This window comes from Anopheles stephensi, chromosome 3 (genome assembly GCF_013141755.1).
Source record: "Anopheles stephensi strain Indian chromosome 3, UCI_ANSTEP_V1.0, whole genome shotgun sequence".
NCBI lineage: Eukaryota > Metazoa > Arthropoda > Insecta > Diptera > Culicidae > Anopheles > Anopheles stephensi.
Genome location: NC_050203.1, coordinates 54,357,320 through 54,379,974, shown reverse-complemented (window position 1 = coordinate 54,379,974; position 22,655 = coordinate 54,357,320). Strand labels below are relative to the sequence as shown.

General features: G+C 46.1%; 7 protein-coding genes across 7 annotated transcripts; 2 read left to right on the top strand and 5 right to left on the bottom strand.

Moving 5' to 3' along the window:
• The first annotated feature begins 607 nt into the window (after positions 1-607).
• Positions 608-1,445, top strand: LOC118513370 (NADH dehydrogenase [ubiquinone] 1 beta subcomplex subunit 9). The gene is made up of 3 exons (XM_036059001.1): positions 608-785; positions 934-1,076; positions 1,140-1,445. The coding sequence occupies exons 1-3, from the start codon at positions 688-690 to the stop codon at positions 1,337-1,339; spliced, it is 441 nt and encodes a 146-aa protein (XP_035914894.1). The 5' UTR covers positions 608-687; the 3' UTR covers positions 1,340-1,445.
• LOC118513369 (probable dolichol-phosphate mannosyltransferase) lies at positions 1,435-2,650 on the bottom strand. Its single transcript, XM_036059000.1, has 3 exons — positions 2,360-2,650; positions 2,067-2,277; positions 1,435-1,964 (listed from the first exon to the last, which is right to left on the bottom strand). The coding sequence occupies exons 1-3, from the start codon at positions 2,455-2,457 to the stop codon at positions 1,554-1,556; spliced, it is 720 nt and encodes a 239-aa protein (XP_035914893.1). The 5' UTR covers positions 2,458-2,650; the 3' UTR covers positions 1,435-1,553.
• Positions 2,651-2,811: 161 nt separating this feature from the next.
• On the bottom strand, positions 2,812-5,150 carry LOC118513368 (putative ATPase N2B). Its single transcript, XM_036058999.1, has 6 exons — positions 4,475-5,150; positions 4,199-4,384; positions 3,796-4,037; positions 3,533-3,704; positions 3,320-3,466; positions 2,812-3,250 (listed from the first exon to the last, which is right to left on the bottom strand). Exons 1-6 carry the CDS (start codon positions 4,880-4,882, stop codon positions 3,008-3,010), a joined length of 1,398 nt encoding a protein of 465 aa, XP_035914892.1. The 5' UTR covers positions 4,883-5,150; the 3' UTR covers positions 2,812-3,007.
• Positions 5,151-6,934: 1,784 nt separating this feature from the next.
• On the bottom strand, positions 6,935-8,413 carry LOC118513366 (endocuticle structural glycoprotein ABD-4). Its single transcript, XM_036058997.1, has 3 exons — positions 8,209-8,413; positions 7,874-8,016; positions 6,935-7,791 (listed from the first exon to the last, which is right to left on the bottom strand). The coding sequence occupies exons 1-3, from the start codon at positions 8,218-8,220 to the stop codon at positions 7,446-7,448; spliced, it is 501 nt and encodes a 166-aa protein (XP_035914890.1). The 5' UTR covers positions 8,221-8,413; the 3' UTR covers positions 6,935-7,445.
• Positions 8,414-10,556: 2,143 nt separating this feature from the next.
• LOC118513367 (cuticle protein CP14.6-like) lies at positions 10,557-11,418 on the bottom strand. Its single transcript, XM_036058998.1, has 3 exons — positions 11,151-11,418; positions 10,878-11,048; positions 10,557-10,771 (listed from the first exon to the last, which is right to left on the bottom strand). The coding sequence occupies exons 1-3, from the start codon at positions 11,279-11,281 to the stop codon at positions 10,705-10,707; spliced, it is 369 nt and encodes a 122-aa protein (XP_035914891.1). The 5' UTR covers positions 11,282-11,418; the 3' UTR covers positions 10,557-10,704.
• Positions 11,419-15,389: 3,971 nt separating this feature from the next.
• LOC118513365 (endocuticle structural glycoprotein SgAbd-3-like) lies at positions 15,390-16,096 on the top strand. The gene is made up of 2 exons (XM_036058996.1): positions 15,390-15,767; positions 15,847-16,096. The coding sequence occupies exons 1-2, from the start codon at positions 15,492-15,494 to the stop codon at positions 16,015-16,017; spliced, it is 447 nt and encodes a 148-aa protein (XP_035914889.1). The 5' UTR covers positions 15,390-15,491; the 3' UTR covers positions 16,018-16,096.
• A 1,672-nt stretch (positions 16,097-17,768) lies between these two features.
• On the bottom strand, positions 17,769-20,225 carry LOC118513362 (endocuticle structural glycoprotein ABD-4-like). The gene is made up of 3 exons (XM_036058994.1): positions 20,100-20,225; positions 18,790-18,911; positions 17,769-18,175 (listed from the first exon to the last, which is right to left on the bottom strand). Exons 1-3 carry the CDS (start codon positions 20,106-20,108, stop codon positions 17,905-17,907), a joined length of 402 nt encoding a protein of 133 aa, XP_035914887.1. The 5' UTR covers positions 20,109-20,225; the 3' UTR covers positions 17,769-17,904.
• Between the last annotated feature and the right edge of the window lie 2,430 nt (positions 20,226-22,655).

Genomic DNA, 22,655 nt, shown 5'->3' with positions numbered 1-22,655 from the left:
TAGGAAGCAGAGGACATGGAGCCGCCTGGTAGTTTACGGTTTATGGTTGGACGGGTATAATTCTGTTATTATCTCATTTCAGTTAATGAAAACGAGCGGTACTGTACCCCGTACCAGTTTAGGAATTGAATTAAAATTCCACTGCAAAAAAGTGGTATAAATTGCGATGCGAATGAAGATGTAAATGCCTCCCAGCGGATAAACACACTGACCAGGTTATTGTTGTAGCGTGTTTGAAGTTTGAAATAATTCATGAGAAATTATATTCAAGTCAGGAGTTCGGGTCGGGAGACTCCCATCTTAAAACGAAAGGGACAGGGGTTCGAATCTCATCCGGACCGTTCTTTTTTTCCGGGGATGGACCATTCAAATATGTGGAATTAAAATTTTAGCATGCCTTTACTAGGTAGCCAGCGTGATAGAATATTCCAGTCAGCACTTATATCACACTAAAAACAAATTGTTTGTGCAATTTACACAATTTTGAACACAACTTACCTTGTTTTGCTTCATATTTTGTTCAACTACTTTTCACGCATGAACCACCCTGTGCCACAGTCTGCTTCGCAATGCAACCCTGACACTGACAACAAACGTCAAAACACTTGCCAATTGTCATTTTTACCAAAGCAAAACGCAAAATCGGACCAAGTTGCTTGCTCGCATCGAACTTTTCCGGAAATAAAAATGTCCGCACCGACCGCTGCGGCACTGGCCCACACGCGACGGGTTTGCTCGCTGTACAAAAAGTCGCTGCGTAACCTGGAATCGTGGTACGATAGAAGGTAAGACGGTTCGTTGAACGCGTATGCGGCTACTGGCATGGCAGTGTTTCTTTGCGGTGCAGCTTATGTAATTGTACTGCCGTCGGCTGCTGTATGCCGTGTGTATGGAGCAGATTCAAAACAAACCTTGCTTTGTTTTCGTTTGCAGACACATATTCCGCTACCAGGCAACGTTGATGCGAGCCCGCTTCGATCAGCACAGGAACGAGAAGGACCCGGCAAAGGTGGCTCAGCTTGTTGCCGATGGCGAGCGAGAATTGTTCGAAAAGCAGCACTACCAGCCGAGAAAGTGTACGTATGGATGGGTACTTACTGTGCGACCTCTTACTGACGATTGTGTTTCCCTTTTTGCAGTCCCCATGTCGCCCGGTGGTGTAGCGTTCGAGCGCGAAGTGATTCCCCCGGACTGGGTTCTGGATTATTGGCACCCGCTGGAAAAGGCACAGTTCCCCGACTACTTTGCACGGCGCGAAAAGCGCAAGGAAGAGTACATCGTTTGGTGGGAAAAGCAGTACGGCAAATCGTCCGCTAACGATTCCTCCTCCCATCACTGAATGCGCGAGTGATCGAAGCGAACCGGTGCCGATCGTTTGTGTATGAGTTAGCTTATCATGGTTTAGAGCGAAATCGAGCGGTGGAAATACGATTGTTGAAAAGGTACGACTGATTCGCGTCTTCACACCATACGCGTTCGTGTGTGGTGTTGGTTTATTGATGATGACAACGGAAGAAAAATGGTCGTGAAATTGGCAAGGAGGAGGTTTCGCTTTACGTGGTGGCGAAAAGGTACAGCAAATTTTTAGCAAACTGTATTATCTCCGAACCACCGAGCTTTGATTGCCCATAAACACGGTCCACAAACGATATCGGAACTTCTCCGATGGAGTAATTTAGCTGACGCGCCCGTACAATCATTTCCATCTGGAAGACGTATCCCTTCGAGGTGCAGCGAGAAATCAGCTCTTTGAGCACCTCTTTGCGGTAAAGCCGGAACGATCCGGTAAGATCCGATGCGTTCGGTCGTAGCAGCAGTTGGGACAGGAAGTTGGCTCCACGCGAAATCAGCTTCCTCTTGAAGTCCCAACCGTAAACACCGCCGGAACCCTTGTACCGAGTGCCCGAAACTATGTCAAAGTCACCTTTCTTTTGCAGCTCTACAAACTGTGGAATGAATTTGGGCTGTAAGTGGTGGAAAACATCCATTAGAAACCGGTTTATGGAAGATGAGACACACGTCGTGCGGTGAAAGATCGCTGTCACGTCAGCGGTTCAAGTACGTACGTGATGGCTCAGATCAGCATCCATGATAATGATGTAATCTCCCGTGGCGTGCTCTATGCCGTGAATGTATGCCGTTCCAAGGCCCAGCTTGGCGGCCCTCGGTCGGAGAAGGATACGATCTGCACCGTATATTTTTTGCAGCTCTTTCGCTACCTCCAGCGTACCGTCCGGGCTGCCATCGTCGATGACGATCACTTCATAGTTGATTTTCCTGAAAACAATTCCAGATAATTGTCGCTGTCAATTCGCGCCTATTTGCAATTTTAGCAACTTGTTACCAAAGAAACACTTACGCCTCTTGCATGTACTTGACGATCAGCCATATGATGATCGGAAGATTTTCACGCTCGTTGTACGTAGGCAGCAGGATGGAATACTTTTCTCCTGCCATTTTAGACCGTATGCTGCAAATGATTTGCTTACCACTAGCTCAAAACAGATGAGGAAAAGCGAGAATACAGAAAGCAATAAGCTACGCTGGAATCTTCTCTTCGATCGTCTTCGTGTAGAAAAGGATTTTGAACGATTAACAACAAACAAAATCCACGTCAAAACACCAATGCTGGCACGGTGCGTGCTGTCAAGGAGTGCTGAATGCCAGAAACAGAAGGCTGTCACTTTAGAATGCTGTCTTTTAAAAGCAACATTTTACCGTTTTTTTACCGCTTCAGTGTGCTTATCGTAAAATACATAAAAAAAACTTTGCCTTTCTTTTACTCATTTTTTCAAATAAAAAACAACGAAAGCATTTTGGTTTGCAGCCTAAGCAATAATAAATAAGATAATTTATTATTTCGATTGGTTTTTAAAAAATTGCCTACAACAAAAAAATTTTGGGTTGTGTTTCATCCTTATTTACACAGCTTGTTAAAGCAATTTTAAGTACACATGTTCATAGTACACTGCCAATGTACAACTGCATTCGAATAATTGCGTTCTACCTAGCGATGCTTCTCCCAGAGCGTCCAGTATTCGGCCGATTGCATCTCGGCCAAACGCGATATCGTACGCTCGAAAGCAAATACTTCTTCTTCACCCGTGAAAATGTTCGAGGCCGCGTCCGTCGAATCCTTGGTAATTTTGAGATCGTCCATCAGCATACGATGCTCGTCGGAGGTGTGCATATCGTCCGGTGCCTCGTTGGAGAACAGATACTTGTACGGTACGTCCGCCGATACGACCAACTGAGTATGGATGGAAGGACAGAAAGTCGATAATCCGTTCACTTTGATCGTGTAGCGTATCGCACTTACCCTTACGCGACTATCGTACAGCGTGTCGATCAGCGTGATGAACCGTCTCGTTTGGGATTTTAGCTTCAGGTTAAGTTGAGGAATATCTCGTATTAGCACCGTGTGAAAGAATTGTGCTATCTGTAGGAAATCGCTAGCACCGTGGGGCTGAAAAAGAGTGTTTTTTTCCCCCTATAAGTTCCACCAAACCAAGCCTCCACCGTTAGCACTTACCCTATCACAGAGTTCTTCGAATGTGCTGTCGAGCACCTGGCCGCAGGTCTTCGCGAACGTTATATTCCTGCCAAAGTGCGTGAACGTTTTGGGACGTATCATATCGTTCTCCTGCGAGCAAAGCACCTTAAACAGCTTGTCCATCGAAGCGTTCGCATCGCCTTGGGATTTGCTGTAAACAACACACACGCACACACACACACACAGACCCAACCTTTGTATCAAACGGCTTGGCAAATTCCTCTGGTTTGTTGGTAACTTACTCAAAGTAATGTTTACTTTCCCCCTTTAGCGCCGCCGTTCGGTAATCAACGCCACTGTCGAGCGTTACGATGTTGCAGTGATTCTTGAGCACGCCGATGAACGGGACAAAGTTGCTACGCTGCAGCCCATTTTTGTAGAGATCGTCGGGGGCACGGTTGCTGGTGGCCACCACAATCACACCGTTATTGAACAGATAAGTGAACAGCCGTTTCAAGATCATTGCGTCCGCGATGTCGGTAACCTTCGGTGGGGTAAGGCGGAGAGCGGCACGAAGGCGCCGAGGGATGGTTAGCACGGTAAGGAGGAAGTCGCGAATCAGCGATAAGGGAGCGATTAGTTACGGTCTCAGCTGACTCGAGCGATAGGTCAACTGTCTCGCCGCACCTGACACATCATGCATACCTGAAACTCGTCGAAGCAAATCATCCACGAGGCCTCGGTAATTAGCTCGGCAACAGGCTTGATCGGGTCGAACGGTTGCGGCTTGCTATTGCTGGCATCCCGCACGTGCTTCGACTTGATGTCGTGTATCTTGGAGTGCACATCGGTCATGAAGGAGTTGAAGTGCACGCGTCGCTTTCGATCAATCTAGAAGCAAAACGGGCCAGATGGCGAGGTTATGCCCTACTCCAATCGCACGCACTCCCACACTATGACACACGGCCTTCGCAAACTTACCGCACAGCAGTCGTAAAACATGTCCATGAGCATGGTTTTGCCACCGCCAACGCTGCCGTAGATGTAGAGTCCTTTGGGTGCGTCGACCGCCTTCTCCGCCTTGCCGAAGCTGAACCATTTTCCTATGCCAGTGCTCGGTTTAGGTGGGCTGTACGTTTTAATGCTATCATACACTACCTGCAGCGCTTCGGTGACGCGGGCCTGGTGCGGATCGGGCTGAATTTCCCCATGGTTCAGCTTTTCCTTCAGCAGCTCGACGGGCGTTTTTCCGACCGCGGAAACGGGCACGGCGTTGGTGGCAGTGGCGGGCGCGTTCGGACTGTACAAGCGGACGCCATGAATCACGGGACACGAGCAACTACGCTGCAGCAAACAGAACGAGCGCGGTGCTTTCGTCAGGAACAACATAGCGAACGGGTAGCACAAGAATTTGGGTCAAGTTCTTTCATATTATGTAAGGTAAAACGGCTGCCTGCTAGCGGCGAGCGCAAACGGTGACGGCTAACGTCAGCGTTCGTCGCGTGTACTTAATTGCGCGCACACTACGAATTTCACAACGGCATGGTGCTTGTTTACCTCGCGCGCTGCGGTACCATTCACAACAAACGTAGAAAAGTTAGAAAGAGAGGAGGGGATCGTACCGTCTGTGCTGTCAAGCTTCGGCAAGCTTCGGTAACGGACGAAAGGGAAAGTGCAGTGCGTAACTATGCGGTATAAACGTGTGTGTCGCGGTTAGGGTGCTTGTACACCATGCGAATGTGCGATGAAAAATCTGATAAAATGAGACAAATTTAAGGCGTTTATCGTTTTAAGATTTTTCCTTCCTTTAAAAATATGTTTGGTGTGTTTTTATAATGGGTAAAAGTATAGATATGTTATGGATTAAGTGGTAGAGCCATAAGAACAAGAAAGACTAATGTTTTAAACAAGGGATATCCCTTACCGCTTCTATGAGAGAAAGGTTGAATCGGAATCTGAGGAGCAGATAAACGAAGAAAAAACAATGGTTTTACACCAATTTTTCCAGTTCCTCACGAGTCCAGAAGGTTTGCGTAGGGAATTATGGCTGCAAAATAAAAGAACATTTCATTTTCAGATACGGTAGCGGCACAAATCTTCACAAGGCACCAAGGGGTATCGAATCCTGCACGGACCGTCTGCCCACATGCAGCGCTCATTATGCAGCTTATGATAAATCAAATCAAGTAAGCAAGAAATGACAGGCCTATACTGCTCCAGGAGCCAAAGAGGAACTTTCTGATTAACATCTTGACCTGCTGCACGCAGTTTAAAACTGTTTCTCCGGCATCCGATGCTCCGGCATCGTCGTCAGTCCATCCGATATCTCTGGCAAACAGAAGAACATAGTCTCTCTATCTCTATCTATCTCTATCTATCTCTATCTTCTGTCCATGTGGATGACCCAAAAGGGCTTTACGGCGTCATTCTCGTTACATGAGCCTGCACAATGAACATGGGATTAAACATAAACCCATAAGAAAAAAAATTCATCTCATTCTTCTTTATCTTACTGGTGCTACAACCTCAAGAGGTCTGGGTCAGCCATTTCTCGTTTCCTTGACTTTATTTTATCGTAACTGGATAATCAGTCCTGCGTTTGGTGCAGTCGAGATTAGATACCCGATTCTGCCGTGTGGAGATTGGCGTCCGAGCAAAAATATCTAGTAGAGTTAAACAATAAAATCTTGGTGATAATTGTCTTCGCAATATATTGACTTCATCGACCGGGAGAGTCACTATTTGTTTGGTGGTCTAACCCCAAATGCACACTAAATACTAACTTTCTGAAAACACTTAGCGTCTTGGTGAATCTCGGGTAGATTGGTCTAGTCCCAAATGTAACCATGTTGTTTGTCTCTTGAACTAACCTAACCTACCGAATACCATACCGAAGTGGCCTCGTTGTTGAAGTCAAGAAAATTTGAAATTTATTGTCAAAAACTGCTCCAATCCTCCAACCACACAGCGACCTCTATGATAGTGTATTTTCTGGTTCAATTGTTTTTAATTTATTCGATTAGCACGGTCTCGTTGTATTGCTAATCGAATCTTGTATGTGTGCAAATTTCATGGACAAGTTGATTTAAATGCTGACAAAACAAATATAAAGGCCTTTTTGATTAACGGGCTTTAGTACGTGTTGTGCAATGATATAAAGCTTCATGGTACTTTGGAAAGAAACTTATACAACTTGCAGTTAGTTCAAATCCCATCCAGACCACTTCCCCGTGCGTAGGACTGACTACGTTACTGCGGGTAAAATTAAGTCACAGAAAGCCAGAAATGGCAGGCCGAGACCTCTTGAGGTTGCATAGTGCCAAGGAAGAAGAAGAAGAAGTTACCCACAATTAGGACGTAATCTCAACCGTTAAAGTGGTTGAAAAGCTTCTATTAAAAGTTCAGCAGTAAACTATTTATCATTCCTGTTGTCCGCCATAGAGAAGAGGAGGCAGAGTCATTTCATTTAAAGATAAACTGTCCCCTTAAGTTTTTACCTGTAATTTGAACACAATAACCATCTGATTGCCCGTCTGGGACATCGCTGTTTCAATAAAAACAAGCCAAAGTACACTTTTGCTACAATTTTATTAAAACAAACCTCACAATAACAGCTCCACAGTAACTATTTCCTGCCGGAAGCATGTCGTTAATCACAGTCTAATCGTTGGTTGCTTCGGTTGTCCTGAACGTGATATTCTTCGGTTCGACAAAGTGAAGAAGTTTGGTCATGAATATCGCGAATGCTTGCAACGCAGCCAGCCAGAGCACAAAGTGCTGCCCTGGCGAAAAAATACTATAAATATACGTTTTTGCACAGGAAATCTACGAGTGCCGGGGCGGAACGCTTGATCGAACGTCGTCCCGGGTAAAAAGTTACACTCTAACGCAACACGCCAGACACGCGCATGGATCTTCATTGAACGAAGCCACACGGCTGTCACGCTCGAGTCTACTGGTTGTAGTACTGTCCGTTGTAGTCTAGCTGGGCCCGCCTGGCTTCATCCTCCGCGTACTTGGGATTGTTTTTGGCTTCCTGCTCCCGGCGCTTGATCCCTTCGTAGATCTCCTTCAGCCCTTCCTGGATTGCTGGTGGGACGGGCGGTGGTGTCGGCAGGCTGTCGCTCTGCACACGGAATCCATTTTCGTCGGCCGTGTACTGCACCTGAATGACGTCCCCGTTGGGCGCTTCGTACGAGTAGGCACCCTGCTGAACCAAAATCCCGTTGGGATGATCTTCCGATGCGTCCTTCAGGTAGCCGGACTCCTCGTGAACGATGTTATTGCCCGTCTGGTAGCTGTCGAGGTTGGGATAAGGATGATCAGGGAGTTAGTATCGGAGGGGAGCATGGGTTGGGATGTTTGGGCGGTTCTGCTTACATAGTTCTGTAGCTGCCATCTTCGCCCTGCTGTTTGTCGTACTTCAGGATGGGGATGTAGGTGCTCGTTTCGTGGTGTTCATGGTGATCGTGATGTTCATGCTGCGGGTACCCGTAGGCGGATGCTACCAGCGCTAGTACGATCTGCAGAGAGGGAGTGATGAATGAGTTCAGGCATCAGTTTCATCTTGCAAAACGATTGTTTCGAATGAGCGAATGATGGAAACGGATTTGTATTGTCTCGATTCAAATTTAACACACTCTTCCACAGCTCCACATGGCAAAGTTCACTCTTTGAATGTCCATTTCGGTTGGGTTTTTTTGAGCAACACTCACCAAAAGCTTCATTTTAATCAACACAACTTTTGTCCACTAAAATCGTTCCACACTCAACACACAAGCGCGGCACCGTGCAACCGTGTTGCTTGATGCAAATCACAAAAATAACCTCCCGACACGAGTTTCGAGTGCGACGGCACAACCGGAACACTAGAGCAGCCTGTTTGTAGAAAGAAAGCGGACCATCCACTGCATACGATCCAGCCCTAGTGATAGGTCTTTATATACCGCGCGGTGGGTCTGCGCTGTTTTCCCTTTCCTTCGCCATCCATCCGAGTTCATCCCCACGGATGCGCTGCTCCGCTCTCGAAAGGGGGGGGCGTTGTTTACGTTTCGCTATTTCCTCTCGCGCCCCGGTGCACTGTGAACGATGAATTGTTTCTGTTGCATCTTTTGGCCCACCTCTCCATCTCTTCCCTACCTTCTCTGCTCAGCTTCCAGTTGGTGTTACTGTTGCAGATGCAAACTACAGACGCCCACCTGTATCCCGCATTGCACCATCAGCTGGCAGGGTCATGCACCGTTGGTTGGCAAGCAAATTTACAACGAAACGGCTCAAGGGGGAATAAAAAACACGATGGATGAAGATGAGAAGAGTTGAAGTGATCGATACCTTCTGCTTCTTCCGTTCTTGCAGAGTGAGCCCTTTTATTGGTGGTTCTGCCGCTGGCGTTGCTACCACCACGATCCACCAGCCCCAGGGACAGAAGGCCATGAGCGCATGGAAAGGTTAGATGCCCTTGGTTCGGTATGTAGGTTGTGAGGTGTTTGTTCTGCCGGTTCTTCGCCCTGGTTGTTGCCTAATTGCTATCTAATGATCTGCACAGATGCATGCCTCCGCAGGCATTTGTGCTGGTGCAAGATTGAATAAAAATTCCTAAAATAAGTAATTCAATTCTCATAATTTCCGTTACTTCAAATAGTTGAAACAGTCATTACACAACTTTGATCTTTAGCCCAAATGTCACTCAAAGATTCCAGGTGTGGCCCCTTTTTTTTTGCTCGTATCTGTAACACTTAAACAGCGATTTATTAATAATCCGTGCCGTCACTAAATATGACACTAAACTCTCCCATTCAGGGCGGTTAGAAGACGAAAGCCCTGTGATGCAATCCGTTTCCTTTCGGGTCGGGTCGGGTTGCACAATTGATGATGTTTTCTGGCGCGGTAAGCACAACAGAGAAGTCTGCCTATGTGTGTCTGTGAGAGAGAAAGAGAGGCAAACAAAACATAGTCTCGCTCCCCTCTATCCCCCGAACAACGATGTTATGCTGAAAAATAGTTCAACGCCGAACAACGCCCTCGATACAACAGCCGACGACTGTGTGGATGGTAAAGTTCATCCAGGTCTCTCGGTTTAGTACGAAAAAAGCGAAAGGAGACACACACACACACACACAGCACAACATCGGACGGGGTGATCGGACCTCCTAAGCTCCACCAAACAGCCCATAAAAGTAAGTGTAGCATCGTGTAATATTTTTCCCCACACAAATCGGAAATCGGGTTCGTCGCTAGACGGTGCATCGAGCTCTCCCGTTTTGCTTTCCGTTTTCGCTTTCGGACCGGGATCGTCGTCGTGCAGCATTGAAAAGTGAAACCACTAAAGCCGATCAAGCGGCAACACGACTAGGAGGCAGGCTCGGGCAGAGTTTATCGTTACGCTCCATTAGCTTTGTGGTGGTAAAGTTGGGAAAGTTGAGCAGGCTAAATCGCTATGATCGCTATTGTTTCGATCACCGCGATCAGCTCCAATCGAACCGATCCCGAGTGATCTCGTCGTGGTGTAAAAATTGAACTTGAAAGCTTTTTTTTTCGCTTCCAAAGCTCAGACCGGATAATGTTGCGTTCGTTCAACCGATCGATCAACCGATCGTTGACTCCGGCGCGCTGCTAATGGATCGCACTGCGCCGGTGATCCACTCCATCCCACACATTCGGAAGTGATCGTGTCTGGGTGGCGGGAGCCGCGATTGCATAATATCAACTCCCGGCCGGAAAGCATTCGAGATGAGTCGATTGGCATTGTGCTGCAAACCCCCTGGTCGCAACACACGTACGTTATCATTATGGCGTTAGATCATTTTCGACCAAAAGTTTTGCATGGGATGCGGACAGTACAATGGGGCATGTATGGAGCTGGTCCGGCACACCGCAGCAATTTGTACCTTACGATGCTGTACAGGAATTAGATAATCGCTAGACGATCGTGAGATAGAATTGTTGCATACGTTTCGGACCGGAAGAGTTTTCGAAGGCGAGTCGGGCGGGAGTTTTGACAGGACCACAGCCACAACGCGGACGGACGTTGGGTACGCGCAAGAGAAAACCAGTTCGCTGCCAGTATGTGTTTTTGAATTGCTTTATTATTACACCACATATCGTGCAGTAGGTACCGGTAAGAAGGATAGTAGTCGTATGTACATGCTGTGTTGTGTTGAGTATTTTAATCCCCACTTAGCTGAGGACTCGTGTACGAACGCGTCCAATGCTTAGACACTGGGAGCAACCGGAAGATGGTCGGCCTGTGGCTGGAATCCATTCTCATCGGCGATGTATCTGCAAGGAGGGTGAATTTCGGGCGCACGTATTAGCACGAATGCGGTTGAAAGACTTTTGACAGATCGTCCCGGCTTTATGTAACCCGCGATTGCCGATTTCTCACCTCACTGTGTAGATCTGACCGTCCGGGCCGGTGTACTGGTAGGAGCCAGTTTGCACGGCCACTTGCACATCCTCCTCGCCGACCTGTCGGCCAGTGTCGTCCAGCTTCGGTACCCTGATCGACTTGATCGCGCCCTGATCCTCCACCTTGATTCCATTTGACGACTCGAACCTATCGAGCAAGAGCGAGAATGAGAGGGCAGTGAGTGAATAGGACGAACACCGATTGTAAGGGCGTGTAACATGGGAACCACCCCGGCGAGTTGACATTTACGCATAGTTGAACGATCCGTCCGGCTGCACATCGGACGACTGGCTGACGATCGATGCCTGTGCATCACTTTCGAGCGGTGCCGCGTACACGGACGCCACCATCAGAACCACCAGAGCGAGCAGGGTATTCATTGTGTGCACTTGAACTACTTCACGTTTTTGTCACTGACCGAAAAGCAAGACCGGCAATTTGGGTATCGTATCGGATCGGATGGCACCGGGCGATGTTTAGATGTTTTAGATTGTGAGCTGACACTGACGATTAGAGCCAGCGCCCGATAGGCTTTTATACAGCTACTAGATCATCTGATTGTGTTTACACTGACCATCTCCCTAGGCGTCCTCGCGTGGAGGCTTCCCCCCGGGGGGGGGGGGGGGGGGGGGGGGAACGGGGGAAGGAATGGTCGCTGGGAGGATTTGTTTAATTTTCGTCATTTAGTACATATTTGGCAAGATCTGGCGTGTGTTTGCATTGACGTTATGGTTTTGGTCGTAGCGTTGCGACCTCAACACACGCTTGCTGCACTCGCACACACACACACACACACGAAACAACTCCTTCCCCGCGAATAGAGTCACCACATCTTTCCCATCGTGTACTATTGATCTTCAATGGTTTTAAAGGGGTAGGAAGAAAGAGCCGACACATTCCACACCGGGGCCCGGACCGCCGGATCGGTGTGAGTTTTCTGGTTCCAACGAAACACTTTGCTTTACATTTTAGCGTGCATCCTCGTTGACCTTCGGCTTGGGGGAATTGGGTGGATGGATGCGTGAAATTTGCAGACGCATTTCGAGCCGCTGATCCGTTCAAGGCGAGTTGGTTAACTCTCCTAAGTTGATAATCGATCACTTTTACGGAGGTCTTCGGAGAGATAGGGAAGTGTTTAGTTTCGTACAGTCCCTGGGGACGAGGACAATCTGAGTCTTGATGTTATCCTTGTTGACTTAACATTAAAATGTAATGAGATAAGTGATCGTCGTATATCATATCAGGAGTATAGTCCACCGTGTTATCTCGGCTCTTACTTCCCATCAAGTATTCTTCATCTAGGAAGGAGAAAGCTTTAGCCTAGGTGATCCAATTATCATATTCCATTCTAGCAGATTTTACATAAAGACGGTACCGAGCAAAGGCAGCAGATGAGGGAGCGGAACGATAGTTTTGCGAAATACAAGGTAAATTATCACAGCAACGCACAACACGGAAGGTCGCACTTTTTGAAGGTCTGTTTCCAACTACTTGCCATGGGATCACTTTTGGCAGCAAATTAGTTTGCCATTTCTGAGTTTCTGAACTTAATTTTACCCGTTGTTGGCTGGTCAGTCCTGTGTATCGGCCATCACTGCTAGGGCGTAGTCACGCAGAACTATGGTGGAAGTGAAATTAGAATTGTGATACCTTTTGCTTTCAGCACAAAAAAAGATTCTAGCCTTAAGCTCTAAAAATCTATCTAGGTATCTTCAATCACTAAGGTATTTGCATTCATTAGATATGAGCTGATAAATCCTAAATCACGACCTAAGCGGGACAAGAGAAATATATAAGAGCAGTCGTCAATCGACCGAGAAGAATTGTATGACTGTTTATTATTTCTTTTAAATAGAAAGTGAATAGCTCCAGTGAAGGTTTTAAGGCCAATTGCATCTATTTTACGCTGATCAAGAAACAAAATATCAGCAAAAGATCGATAGATAGATATGTAAATAGATAGATTTTTGTTCTTTTTTAAACATGTATTCGAAAAAAAAGGTTGGTTGAAGTATTAACTTCATGGTTACTTATTAGTTTCTGCCATCTTTCCAGTAAATCACGCATGAATTTTCTATAAGAGGATTCAGCCTTTAAAGTGATCCACATTTCTAGAGCTACAATAAGACCTAAAAGACCTAATACGTGCTGGTCCACTTTGTCGTGTCGTATTCTTTTCGTCGTTTTTCCTGTAGTGCTTGGTTGAATTTCATCAACTTCGATTCGATGTTGTTCTCTCTCTCGATGGATTCCCCTCATTTGGGTAGCTCGTAATAAATTACACTGGTTTGGACCCACCAAAATCCCCACTAGATACTCAGCAAAACCTTAGTGATTGTTTTCAGCGGATGAATGAAGTTGAGGTATTACCGGAGATGTCGCCATGGGATTGAACTCAGGATTGCTGTAACGGAATGGCTTATCCATAATTTCCCAGTACATGGGGAATTTTTCAGTTCATGAGCATTCATTGCGAAGATATTGCTTGACGGGTCATTCCTAGCATTGCAGCAAGCTCTTCAGAAATTCTTCACTCTCTTTAGGCTAATGTCATTGCTTGGCCGTATACGACTAGTCGTACAAAGTTTGTATGGGATTTGACGGACGAGGTCCGATGACAGTTTGATTGCACGACCAGATCCGTCAAATCCCATACAAAGTTTTTACAACTAGTCGTATACGATTGAGTAATGACGCCTGCCTTAGTTCTCTCCCCCCTTGAGAGAGCTTAGGGATAGGTTTAATCGTAGTCTTAAATGTAAATTGTAAAGCCTCTATTACAAATAATAGTAATAAACTATAAGTGCAATTACAATCCTTGTTTTAGCTCAATTTGCTTTCATAAATGTTGTCAACCCATCGTCTAGGTACGATTTGGAGCTTCCATCGCCATAAGATCTAATATGAACGAAAGAAGTTAAGTGTACTGCGTCTTCCTTCTTCTTCTTCTTTGGCCTAACCACCTCTTAGATCATGCCTGCCATTTCTGGCTTACTAGACTTAATGATACCGAGTAGTTGGCAGTCCTCGTTATAGGGGGACGGTCCGGATGGAATTTGAACCCTAGTCCTGCTGTATGAAGACCGGCGCCGTTGCCACCTCTACCACAGGGTCGCTCCATTGCTTCTTCCTTAAATGTTGCTATTAGCCTATGTAAATCTTAAATATCATATAGAAATAGAGATAAGTCGTACCGAGGACAGGACGCTCCTTAGTGGTACATGTAGTTAGGATCTTTTCTACTAAATTTGCAATGGCATAACAAGTTTGTAAAAAGTTACATAAATTAAACAAAGAAACTTCTAAACATACAAGGATACATTCAACTATTATAATGGTAACAGATATTTTAATCTAAACAAAGAAAATTTAAAATTATGTCGGTTAGCTAGTAGGATAAAATTAGTACAAAAATGTATTAAAAACCAAGCAAAAGTATAAAATAGGATTTAACCTGCATAAAATGTCTGTTTCAACACATTAGAATTAGAAATTTCAAACAAATTTGAAATTTGAAACTATTTATATTTATTTTATAAATATTAGTAAAAAATGACCAACCAACCACTCCCGAGCACATCTTACACCTACTTAAACTGCTGCACAGGTCGCTGGACGTGGGCTGGAAACATCCACCTTTTGTTCGGTGCACTTTACCACGGTCGTCGGTCAGTGCTTTATTCTTGCGGCAGCCAAACCTCTAAGCTCTAGATTCCCATTGTGATCTTAGCGTTCCTTCGGCAAGATGTTGCGAAAGCTTTTTTTTCGCGCCCTTCCCCAGTACGCTACGGTCGGGATTGGCCAAAAAGTCGGCTCTGGCCGTGTCGTGCCGTCGACAGTGGTGCGCGTGAATCTGCGCAGTGAATCTCTATAACTGAGCCCTTCGAATGTGATGCTGATGTGGGATGGGCTCGGAGGGGGGTTGGTGCGATGCTGGTCTGCGGTTTTCGGTAGGAAAGTCGAGCAGTTTTCGGGCTGGCCCACTGAAGACAAACAAACTAAGCGAGCCGAACGAGCGAACGAACATGGGGACTATTAATTGGGGTTTAGGGTTGGATCACGCTCTCGTCCGCGCGACTGGCCGCGGATTGAGTTTCCGATGACGAAGTATGTTGTGGCAGACAAGAGAGCAACTGCAAAAAAAAAAACCGGGCACCTCATGAGAATCTAGACGCGGTCCCCTACTAGACCCCAGCTCTCGAGCCAAAGAGGTCGAAGAGAACAAGAAGACTAACCCATTGCGCACACGAACACGCCATTTAGAGTGGCAAGGGGGGGAGAGCCTGCCCCATCCTGGTGCAGCGCAGGGAAGGGCGTTACTGGAGGGCGCTTGGATGTCTGCGTCTAATTCGGGCCGTTCGAGTGGGATCGTGGGTCTCGGCGGTTGGGATTCTATTGCATTGCGCCACGCTTTCGCCAGCGCCCCGAGAGCACCAGCAGAGTGCACGGAGCCGTTTTGGGGGCTATAAAAGTCCCATGTCTGCCCGTTCTTAGGTGCAGTTCCAGTGGTCCTTTTGATCGTTCGTCATAAATCGAGCGTTGCAGCAGCTGTTGTGAAGCCGTGCAGAGTGCCGTCGCCGTTTGGTCATCATGTTGAAGCTAGTGGTGCTATTGGCCGTGTGTAGTGTGATTGCAGCTCAAAAGCAGCATCAGCAACAGCATCAGCAGCAGCAGCAGCTCCAGCAACAATCGTTGCCCCGCTATAAGGAGATCCCGATTGTGAATCTGGAGAATGTGCTCGAAGTTGACGGCAAGTTCCGGTACAGTTACGAGGGTGGTGATGGCACCCGTGCTGCCCAGGACGGACAGCAGATTGTGGTGAACAATCAGGTCGGGACGGCTTCCCAGGGCCAGTACACGTACCAGGTAAGAATAGTGTCACTCTTACTCAGCTTCCGTTACATCTCTGGACAACGGCTCTAAACAAACCGTCACTTCTCCGCAGGGTGATGACGGTAAAACGTACTCCATCTCGTACATAGCGGATGAGAATGGGTACCGGCCGGTGGGCGATCATCTACCCACGCCACCACCAGTTCCGGCACCGATTGCACGAGCCCTGGCGCATCTGGCAACGTTGCCACCGAGCAAGGATGGGCCGGGCCGGAAGTTCTAGGCGTAGGGTGATTTGTTTTACGCGTTGAAATGCAGTGTAAATGCAGTTGTGCGATAAATTGGCGTGGAATAAAACTGCTTGTGTTATTAATTGTATTCGGAGCCGTGTTTTATGTCTATTGCCTGTGAAGGTGTTCAGTTTTACTTTGTTATCTCAACTTTTCAATGTTTAATCGCTCAGTGAATCGCTTAATTTAACACTCGAAATTACTTGCCCTTGAATTGAAATTGTTTTCATTCTCTTTTCAACCGACAATTTAAGAGAGATTAGAGTAGAATATATTTTCGATCAGTTAGAGCAAGCAATAATCCGCTGGTGCTAACGCATCTCTCCGTAAGTAGGAGTCACTACCCAGTTATGACTTAGTCTTTAGTCAAATGGAAGAATATAACCTCCAGAGGCATTGGTGCCAAAGAAGGAGATTGAATCTGTTCAGGAGGTTAACAAAGGACAGTAGACGATTTAATCAAATTAGACTCAATCCCACGCTTAGGGTGTGTTAGGCCGACTTGCAACTTCTAGACATGAGTGGAGGACTCACCCAGCGCATAGGTCGTTCTTCGCTCTAAGAACTAGGTTACGGGGAGAAAATACCCTTGCTCCTCAAATGGTGAACGGTTTGGTAAGGCACATCTTTTTATAAGGGCATTAGTTATGTGCGGCGGAGGTGATAGCGGCGCCAGTCTTCCAACGGCATGGCCGGGGTTCAAATCCCATCCATACCGCCTCCCTGTACGTCTTCTTTACTACACTGACTACTTTACTACGGGTAAAACGAAGTCACAGGAAGCCAGAAATGGTAGGCCGAGACCTCTCGAGGTTGTAGGTAGTGCCAAGGAAGAAGAAGAAGAACTCTAATGGAGTTTAATTAATGCATGGTCTGGCCGTATTGCTTAAAACTATGTTACAAACGCGAGTACAATTTACGGTGGTTTCGAGTCTTTTCTTGCTCCGAGCTGTGAAAGGGCACCATATCCTGGGTGAGCTCGGGTGATCCGTTAATAATAATTCTTCTATCCAAATCGTGGTCCTGTTGAATGCGAGGGTTTTCGATAGGCTTCGAGGGACAGCGTTATTCCATCACTCTGCCTTGTCTGCATTCGACGATAAGGAGGTCCTTAAATTATTATTTTTTAGTAAACATGCACCCATGCACCCATTACAGGCTTCTCAGTTACTGACAGAAATCAAAATGTTCTGCCCCTATAGTATAGGCAAACCAAGCAACTGCTTGGGGTCCCAAGCCTTCAAGAAGCCTCTAGGAATACCTTCCTGTAAGCTGGTGGTGCAGTACTGGGGGAGCTTGATTTCATGGATCGACCCGAATTTCATAAGAGGTCTCGCATAATGTCTCTACTTGATCTCTAACTTAGGGCGGTCCGATGACCGTGGCCGATCTTCACACAGCAGGACCGGGGTTTAAATCCCACGCAGACCGCCTCCTCACACGCAGGACTGACGAACTGCATTTCATGTCCAGGACTGCTATTCAGCGTACAATTCATTCACAAATTCTTAGTGAGACTTGAGGTACAGTGAAGCTTGGGGCAATTGAACCGTCATCATGTCTGTTCTAGCGATGGCTTGCTATGCTAAACTAGCCCTTACAGATTGCATTCTTAAATAAAGAGTGCTGAATACTTACCTCTGCAATGCAAGAATCAGGGTCACTGGTGCTTGATTTTTTCAATGTGCGTGCTTTATTACGCGTTTTTGCACTTAGCCTAGATGCGATCGGGTCAGATCGCGAAGCCGTTTCATCTGTGTTTGTGTTTGTTTGAGTGTGTTTGTGTTTCGAGGATCGTGAGTGTCGGACCGTTTAGTGGGTTTTGGGTTTTTGCGCTGAGTATTGGCCGGCTTTGGGGGGATGCCAGGATGTTGACGCCTCTAGCGCCGCCGGTTCGACGGTGGCAGACTGGCCAAATAGTCTAGCGCTTTCTGGATCTGGGCCGGGATGGGTGGTGGCGTGGGCAGATGAGAGCCGGACGGCTGGAATCCGTTCTCGTCGTCGGCGGTGTAGCTCAGCTCGACCAAGCTGCCATCGGGTGCGGTGTAGCTGATAGAACCGGCCGACACAATTACATCACTGGTGTCGGGACTGCTGGCACGCTTGAGCGTTCCCGTTTCCTGACCTCGGATACCGTTGGCTGTTTCGTAACTGTGTGGGGAGGAAAAAGAAAAGCGAGAGTGATCAGACAATGTTGCATCGGGTGGCGATCGTGACGCGTGCAACAGACAGCAGCAGTAACAAAAAAGCCGCTTGAGAAGAGTGTGCGCTATGGCTCAACTTCGCGCCATTGAAACGTGCTAATATCTGTGCCTGGGCGGATGGATGCATGGTTCGCTGTGATGCGGTTTGTTTCACACCATTTGCACACCACTTGGACAGTTCACCATCCAAGCATCCGCAAGCCTCCAGAACCAGCAATGTAAAATCGAAAAAGCCGTATCGGAAGTGGCCGGCACACAGTCCTACCAACTGCTTCCCAATTATCGCAATCAAATCTTTCATTATCGGGTTAATTGTTGCCGCTTTACCGCACGGCGGACGAACGAAGAATAGCGACGTAATTACTCGGCTCCATTGCAATCCGCCAAAGCGTGGCCACTTTTTGTTGCTGTGGTTGGTGATGGAATTGTTAGTGAACGGCGAGTGGCCATTTTCACACGTTTTGTGTGTTCGTGTTTGATATGCAAATTTTGGGGCGACTCGCCGGTGCTGTTGCGTTGTTATTACATTGTGCGGAAAAGGAAGACCTGAGCGCGCGTTACCTGTACTGATACTCGCCGTCCGGTTCGATGTTGTTTTCCTGCTGGAGGATTTCTGCCTCAGCGTCTGACCTTTGCGGCGCAGCCAGCGCGAGAGATGCACATGCAAACAGAAGAATAATTTCCTGAGGAAAGAAAAGAAAAAAAAAGGAAGAGCTTGTGATGCATGCACATGAAAAGCATCAAACCATGGCATAATTACGGTCATTGCATTTTTTCCTACCCGAAAAAAAATTAACGATAAAAACCCGCTATTGCACGGAGCTTCAATTGTGCTGGTAAATAATTCATTTAAAGAGTAATAAAGCTAATGCATTCATTCAACTGCGATTTCGCTTTCCTTTCGCGCGGCGTGCTCATGACTCGTTGACTTTACCACGGCAAACAAATGGCCGGTAAACACGCTGTCGGGACAACAAAATGAAGGTAGTGATGGGCAAAATGAATCCCAGTGTGGATTCGAATCTTCGAGTCCCTATCCAATTAGGAATCCGAATCCGAATTCCTCCCGGTAGGATAGTATTTATCCTTTTGATTCCTTTAGTATTTGAACCTAGTTGCTCTTATACAATCCCTATCAAATCCCGAGCGAATCTCAATTGATTCTTTCTAAAATCCCAATGGAATCTCAATGGAATCCCAAAGAAATTCCACACAAATCTCTATCAAATCCCAATGGAATCTCAATCGAATCCCAATAGAATCCCAATCGAATCCCAATGGAATTCCGTTGAATTCAAATAGGATTGCATTCGGATCGAATTAGGATCGGATTCGGATCGCAATCTACATCAGTTTCGGATCAGGTTTGGATTGCATATCGCTCGATTTTAGATTGGATTGGTATCGAATCCGGATCGAATTCGAATCCGTCATTTACGATCCAATCCGATTCGATTCTTTCTAGGGATTGGATCTTCGAATCTCTTGCGTCCCAAACTCCCCCTGGTGGAATTTGTGGTAAAATCAATTCACCCACTAGCGGAATGATGCAAAATGAATCTTTTCTTTTTTTTGCAATTGGTTTTCTGCACTTCACTTCCGTCCGGTTGGTGTCGTAATTGCATGCCAGCTGGCCAGTGGTGATCATCAATTTTCTTCTCTAAAATAACGTGCGATGTAATCTTACTCTTATTATATCACACACAGGCACACACACTAGTGGAGCGTTGAGGGTACAATTTGGGATGGGATAATTGCACAAAGGTCGGCCAAGACGGGATTATGGCATCACGCAGCGGAATTCACGGATTTCACTTTCATCTGCCAATAACACTTAGCACACCATACAAACACACAAGCACCATACTTACACACTTCATGATGGAATGGAGATATTTTTCTCGGACAAAACCTAGACACTGGCGCTGCTGGCGGAGAACTAACGCTGGCGGACGGTAGCTGATAGTGGATGCTGAATGAAAGACTAGAACCACCGGGTACTGTATTTATAGATGCGTTTTGCATCGGGCCGCGTGTTGCATTCTTGCCGTTTGCGTTACTTGTGCAGCTAGCGCACGTACCCCTGTTCAACCAGCAATTATGGTTGATGGAGATTGGGCTGAGATATCCAGCGATCCATCAAGCAATGTAATACACAAATGCAGCCGGTCGCACGGGAAAGGGAAAAGAATTTTCAGTGAAAAGGGAGATTAAGGTGAATGATTTAACACCTTGCTCGCCGGGGTTGCGATTAAATGTGAACCCGCTGCGATGCGATGCGTCACGAACCATCCACATTTTAGCAAATCTATCAACATTGTACTGGTGGTGAGTTTTTCGAAGCATCGCTTCTGGTGTTATAATTACCCATCGAATGTACGTTATTCGAAGGCAGACATCTATGTAGATCACACGTACCAATCGCTTAAAGATGAATAAATGATCTTCATTTACATGCTTCACCGGTTTGTGCTGAACGGTTTTTTCTCCCACAAACTCACTCTCACTTAACGATATGCAAAAAATGTAGAACTATCATCTTGCGTCTCGCATCTCGAAGCTGCACCTCCAGTGCGAAAGAAGTACACCTATCGGCAATAAATTTGCATCTTCCATTCACTCTACCGACCGGCGGTACAGAAGAATACGCATCATCGTCAAATGCCCATTGATCACGTGACACTTCATAGAGCGAGGAAAGGCTTAGTGAACGGATCAGAGTGTCGGGCGACGCTGGATGGCCCACGGCAAGGGTTGGGTCGGCGGAGGCAATGCATGATTAATTCAACCTCAACTGACGCAACGCGGTGACAATTTGTCCGGGTGAAGACGGGTGCAGACATGACATTTAGATAGTTCGTTCGTTCGTTCGTTGGCAAAAGAGCAAACCCAGCCCAGGTTGACAGTTTACATCTTTAACGTCCGTTCCCGTTGACGGAAAGGAAAGCGGAATGTGATTTGCGTTCGTGGATGGGTAGAAATATCAAAAGTAAGTGTTGGTAGATGGTTAGAATCGAGGAATGGGCTGGAATTTATGCCCAAGTTCCAAGGGGTAAAGGTGATTCTCAGAGAATGTAAATCTTAAAGGAAATAAAGTGCGTGGTTTTAAAATTTTACGTCCCATGTGAGACAGGTAACGGTTTCCTGGTTGTGTCTCGAGGTTTTTAAAATGGGAATAGCATTAGCGAGAACAAGCGAAATAATTATAATTAGTAAGTAGTAAAATCACCAGAAAAATGGGTATTAAGCTGCTTTAATACCTTGTTTACTATTTATGTCTTTTAATACTTATTAAATCTATTTTATGTTATGGGTTACAAAAAGTTTGGCATTGTTATTGCTGAAATTACCATTGTAACAGCAAAAAAAATGTTTATAAAAAGAAAAACAAGATCTACAAAATGTATTGTTATTATAATGGAAGTTGCAACAATACGGCACAACCGTTCTAATAGAATAAAAAATGTAATTTGTAATTATTATAACTGTTTAAAACAGTTATCACTTTCCACTGAAAGTACTAAACAATGAAATAGTCAAAAACATTGGAGGAAAATATTATCTGAAAATCAAAGTCAATCTGGACAAAACACAGAAGTATAAGCAAAATAATATTGTATAACCAATAATAACTCAACCTACAAGAGCAAGTGAGAAGTAAAGAATTTAATTAAGATATAGTAGCTAGCAAGAGTTGTAAAGAGTAGCTCTACAACCTCGAGAGATTTTACTCCTATTCGATACTCGTAGCTGGATAGCTGGAATTTGAACAGCGACTCCGCTATCATCGAACCGCCAGAGATTATTGGTGAGCTCCAGAAAAAATTTGAATCCAATCTGATCGCAATACTAACTTGAGAGTTTCTCCACGAATCACTGATTCAGTGAACTTCAAACAATTAATAAATACAAGGCAATATACATAGGACAAAGGAAATTAAATCAGATGTTTGACTTAAAATTTGTTGGTATAACAGTGGACTATTAACTTCTGCTTTTGCGTTCAAAATAGATTCGTAATTGGTGTTAGTAGTTGACTCCTTAGGTTTTCATGTACTTGACGAGTAATACCGGCGAAGCTTTGTGTTCCCTGTGGAGTTCGTGTCACCGAAGTGCTCTTTTTGGCTACAGACCGTACTGCCGTTTCCATGCTGGCCGGTGGCTATCTTTGTTGGGTCCTAATCCGTTTATGAGCATGCACCATCCTATTGCACCGTAAACTTCTTCTTCTTTTTCCTTAGTACTACAACACGTCGAGAGGTATTGGCCTGCCACATTTCTGACTCTCTGTGACTTGATTTTACTCGTAACAAAGCAGTGAGCCTTGCGTACAAGGGGGGGGGGGGGGGGGGACGGTCTGGATGGGATTTGAACTCCGGTCCTGCCGTGTAAAAACCGGCACCGCTGTTGCCTGGGCCACCCCTGTA

What these genes read in the sequence shown, in the direction of transcription:
- LOC118513370 (XM_036059001.1), top strand. Translation starts at nt 688, where the DNA reads ATGTCCGCACCGACCGCTGCGGCACTGGCCCACACGCGACGGGTTTGC. An exon ending in GAATCGTGGTACGATAGAAG is followed by an intron (nt 786 to 933) that starts GTAAGACGGTTC and finishes TTTCGTTTGCAG; the next exon opens with ACACATATTCCGCTACCAGG. An exon ending in GCACTACCAGCCGAGAAAGT is followed by an intron (nt 1,077 to 1,139) that starts GTACGTATGGAT and finishes CCCTTTTTGCAG; the next exon opens with TCCCCATGTCGCCCGGTGGT.
- LOC118513369 (XM_036059000.1), bottom strand. Translation starts at nt 2,457, where the DNA reads ATGGCAGGAGAAAAGTATTCCATCCTGCTGCCTACGTACAACGAGCGT. An exon ending in GTCAAGTACATGCAAGAGGC is followed by an intron (nt 2,278 to 2,359) that starts GTAAGTGTTTCT and finishes AATTGTTTTCAG; the next exon opens with GAAAATCAACTATGAAGTGA. An exon ending in ATGCTGATCTGAGCCATCAC is followed by an intron (nt 1,965 to 2,066) that starts GTACGTACTTGA and finishes CACCACTTACAG; the next exon opens with CCCAAATTCATTCCACAGTT.
- LOC118513368 (XM_036058999.1), bottom strand. Translation starts at nt 4,882, where the DNA reads ATGTTGTTCCTGACGAAAGCACCGCGCTCGTTCTGTTTGCTGCAGCGT. An exon ending in TGTTTTACGACTGCTGTGCG is followed by an intron (nt 4,385 to 4,474) that starts GTAAGTTTGCGA and finishes TTTTGCTTCTAG; the next exon opens with ATTGATCGAAAGCGACGCGT. An exon ending in TCGAAGAACTCTGTGATAGG is followed by an intron (nt 3,467 to 3,532) that starts GTAAGTGCTAAC and finishes ACTCTTTTTCAG; the next exon opens with CCCCACGGTGCTAGCGATTT.
- LOC118513366 (XM_036058997.1), bottom strand. An exon ending in GATGGCAGCTACAGAACTAT is followed by an intron (nt 7,792 to 7,873) that starts GTAAGCAGAACC and finishes CAACCTCGACAG; the next exon opens with CTACCAGACGGGCAATAACA.
- LOC118513367 (XM_036058998.1), bottom strand. Translation starts at nt 11,281, where the DNA reads ATGAATACCCTGCTCGCTCTGGTGGTTCTGATGGTGGCGTCCGTGTAC. An exon ending in GACGGATCGTTCAACTATGC is followed by an intron (nt 11,049 to 11,150) that starts GTAAATGTCAAC and finishes CTTGCTCGATAG; the next exon opens with GTTCGAGTCGTCAAATGGAA. An exon ending in GGTCAGATCTACACAGTGAG is followed by an intron (nt 10,772 to 10,877) that starts GTGAGAAATCGG and finishes CCCTCCTTGCAG; the next exon opens with ATACATCGCCGATGAGAATG.
- LOC118513365 (XM_036058996.1), top strand. Translation starts at nt 15,492, where the DNA reads ATGTTGAAGCTAGTGGTGCTATTGGCCGTGTGTAGTGTGATTGCAGCT. An exon ending in AGGGCCAGTACACGTACCAG is followed by an intron (nt 15,768 to 15,846) that starts GTAAGAATAGTG and finishes ACTTCTCCGCAG; the next exon opens with GGTGATGACGGTAAAACGTA.
- LOC118513362 (XM_036058994.1), bottom strand. An exon ending in GACGGCGAGTATCAGTACAG is followed by an intron (nt 18,176 to 18,789) that starts GTAACGCGCGCT and finishes CTCCCCACACAG; the next exon opens with TTACGAAACAGCCAACGGTA.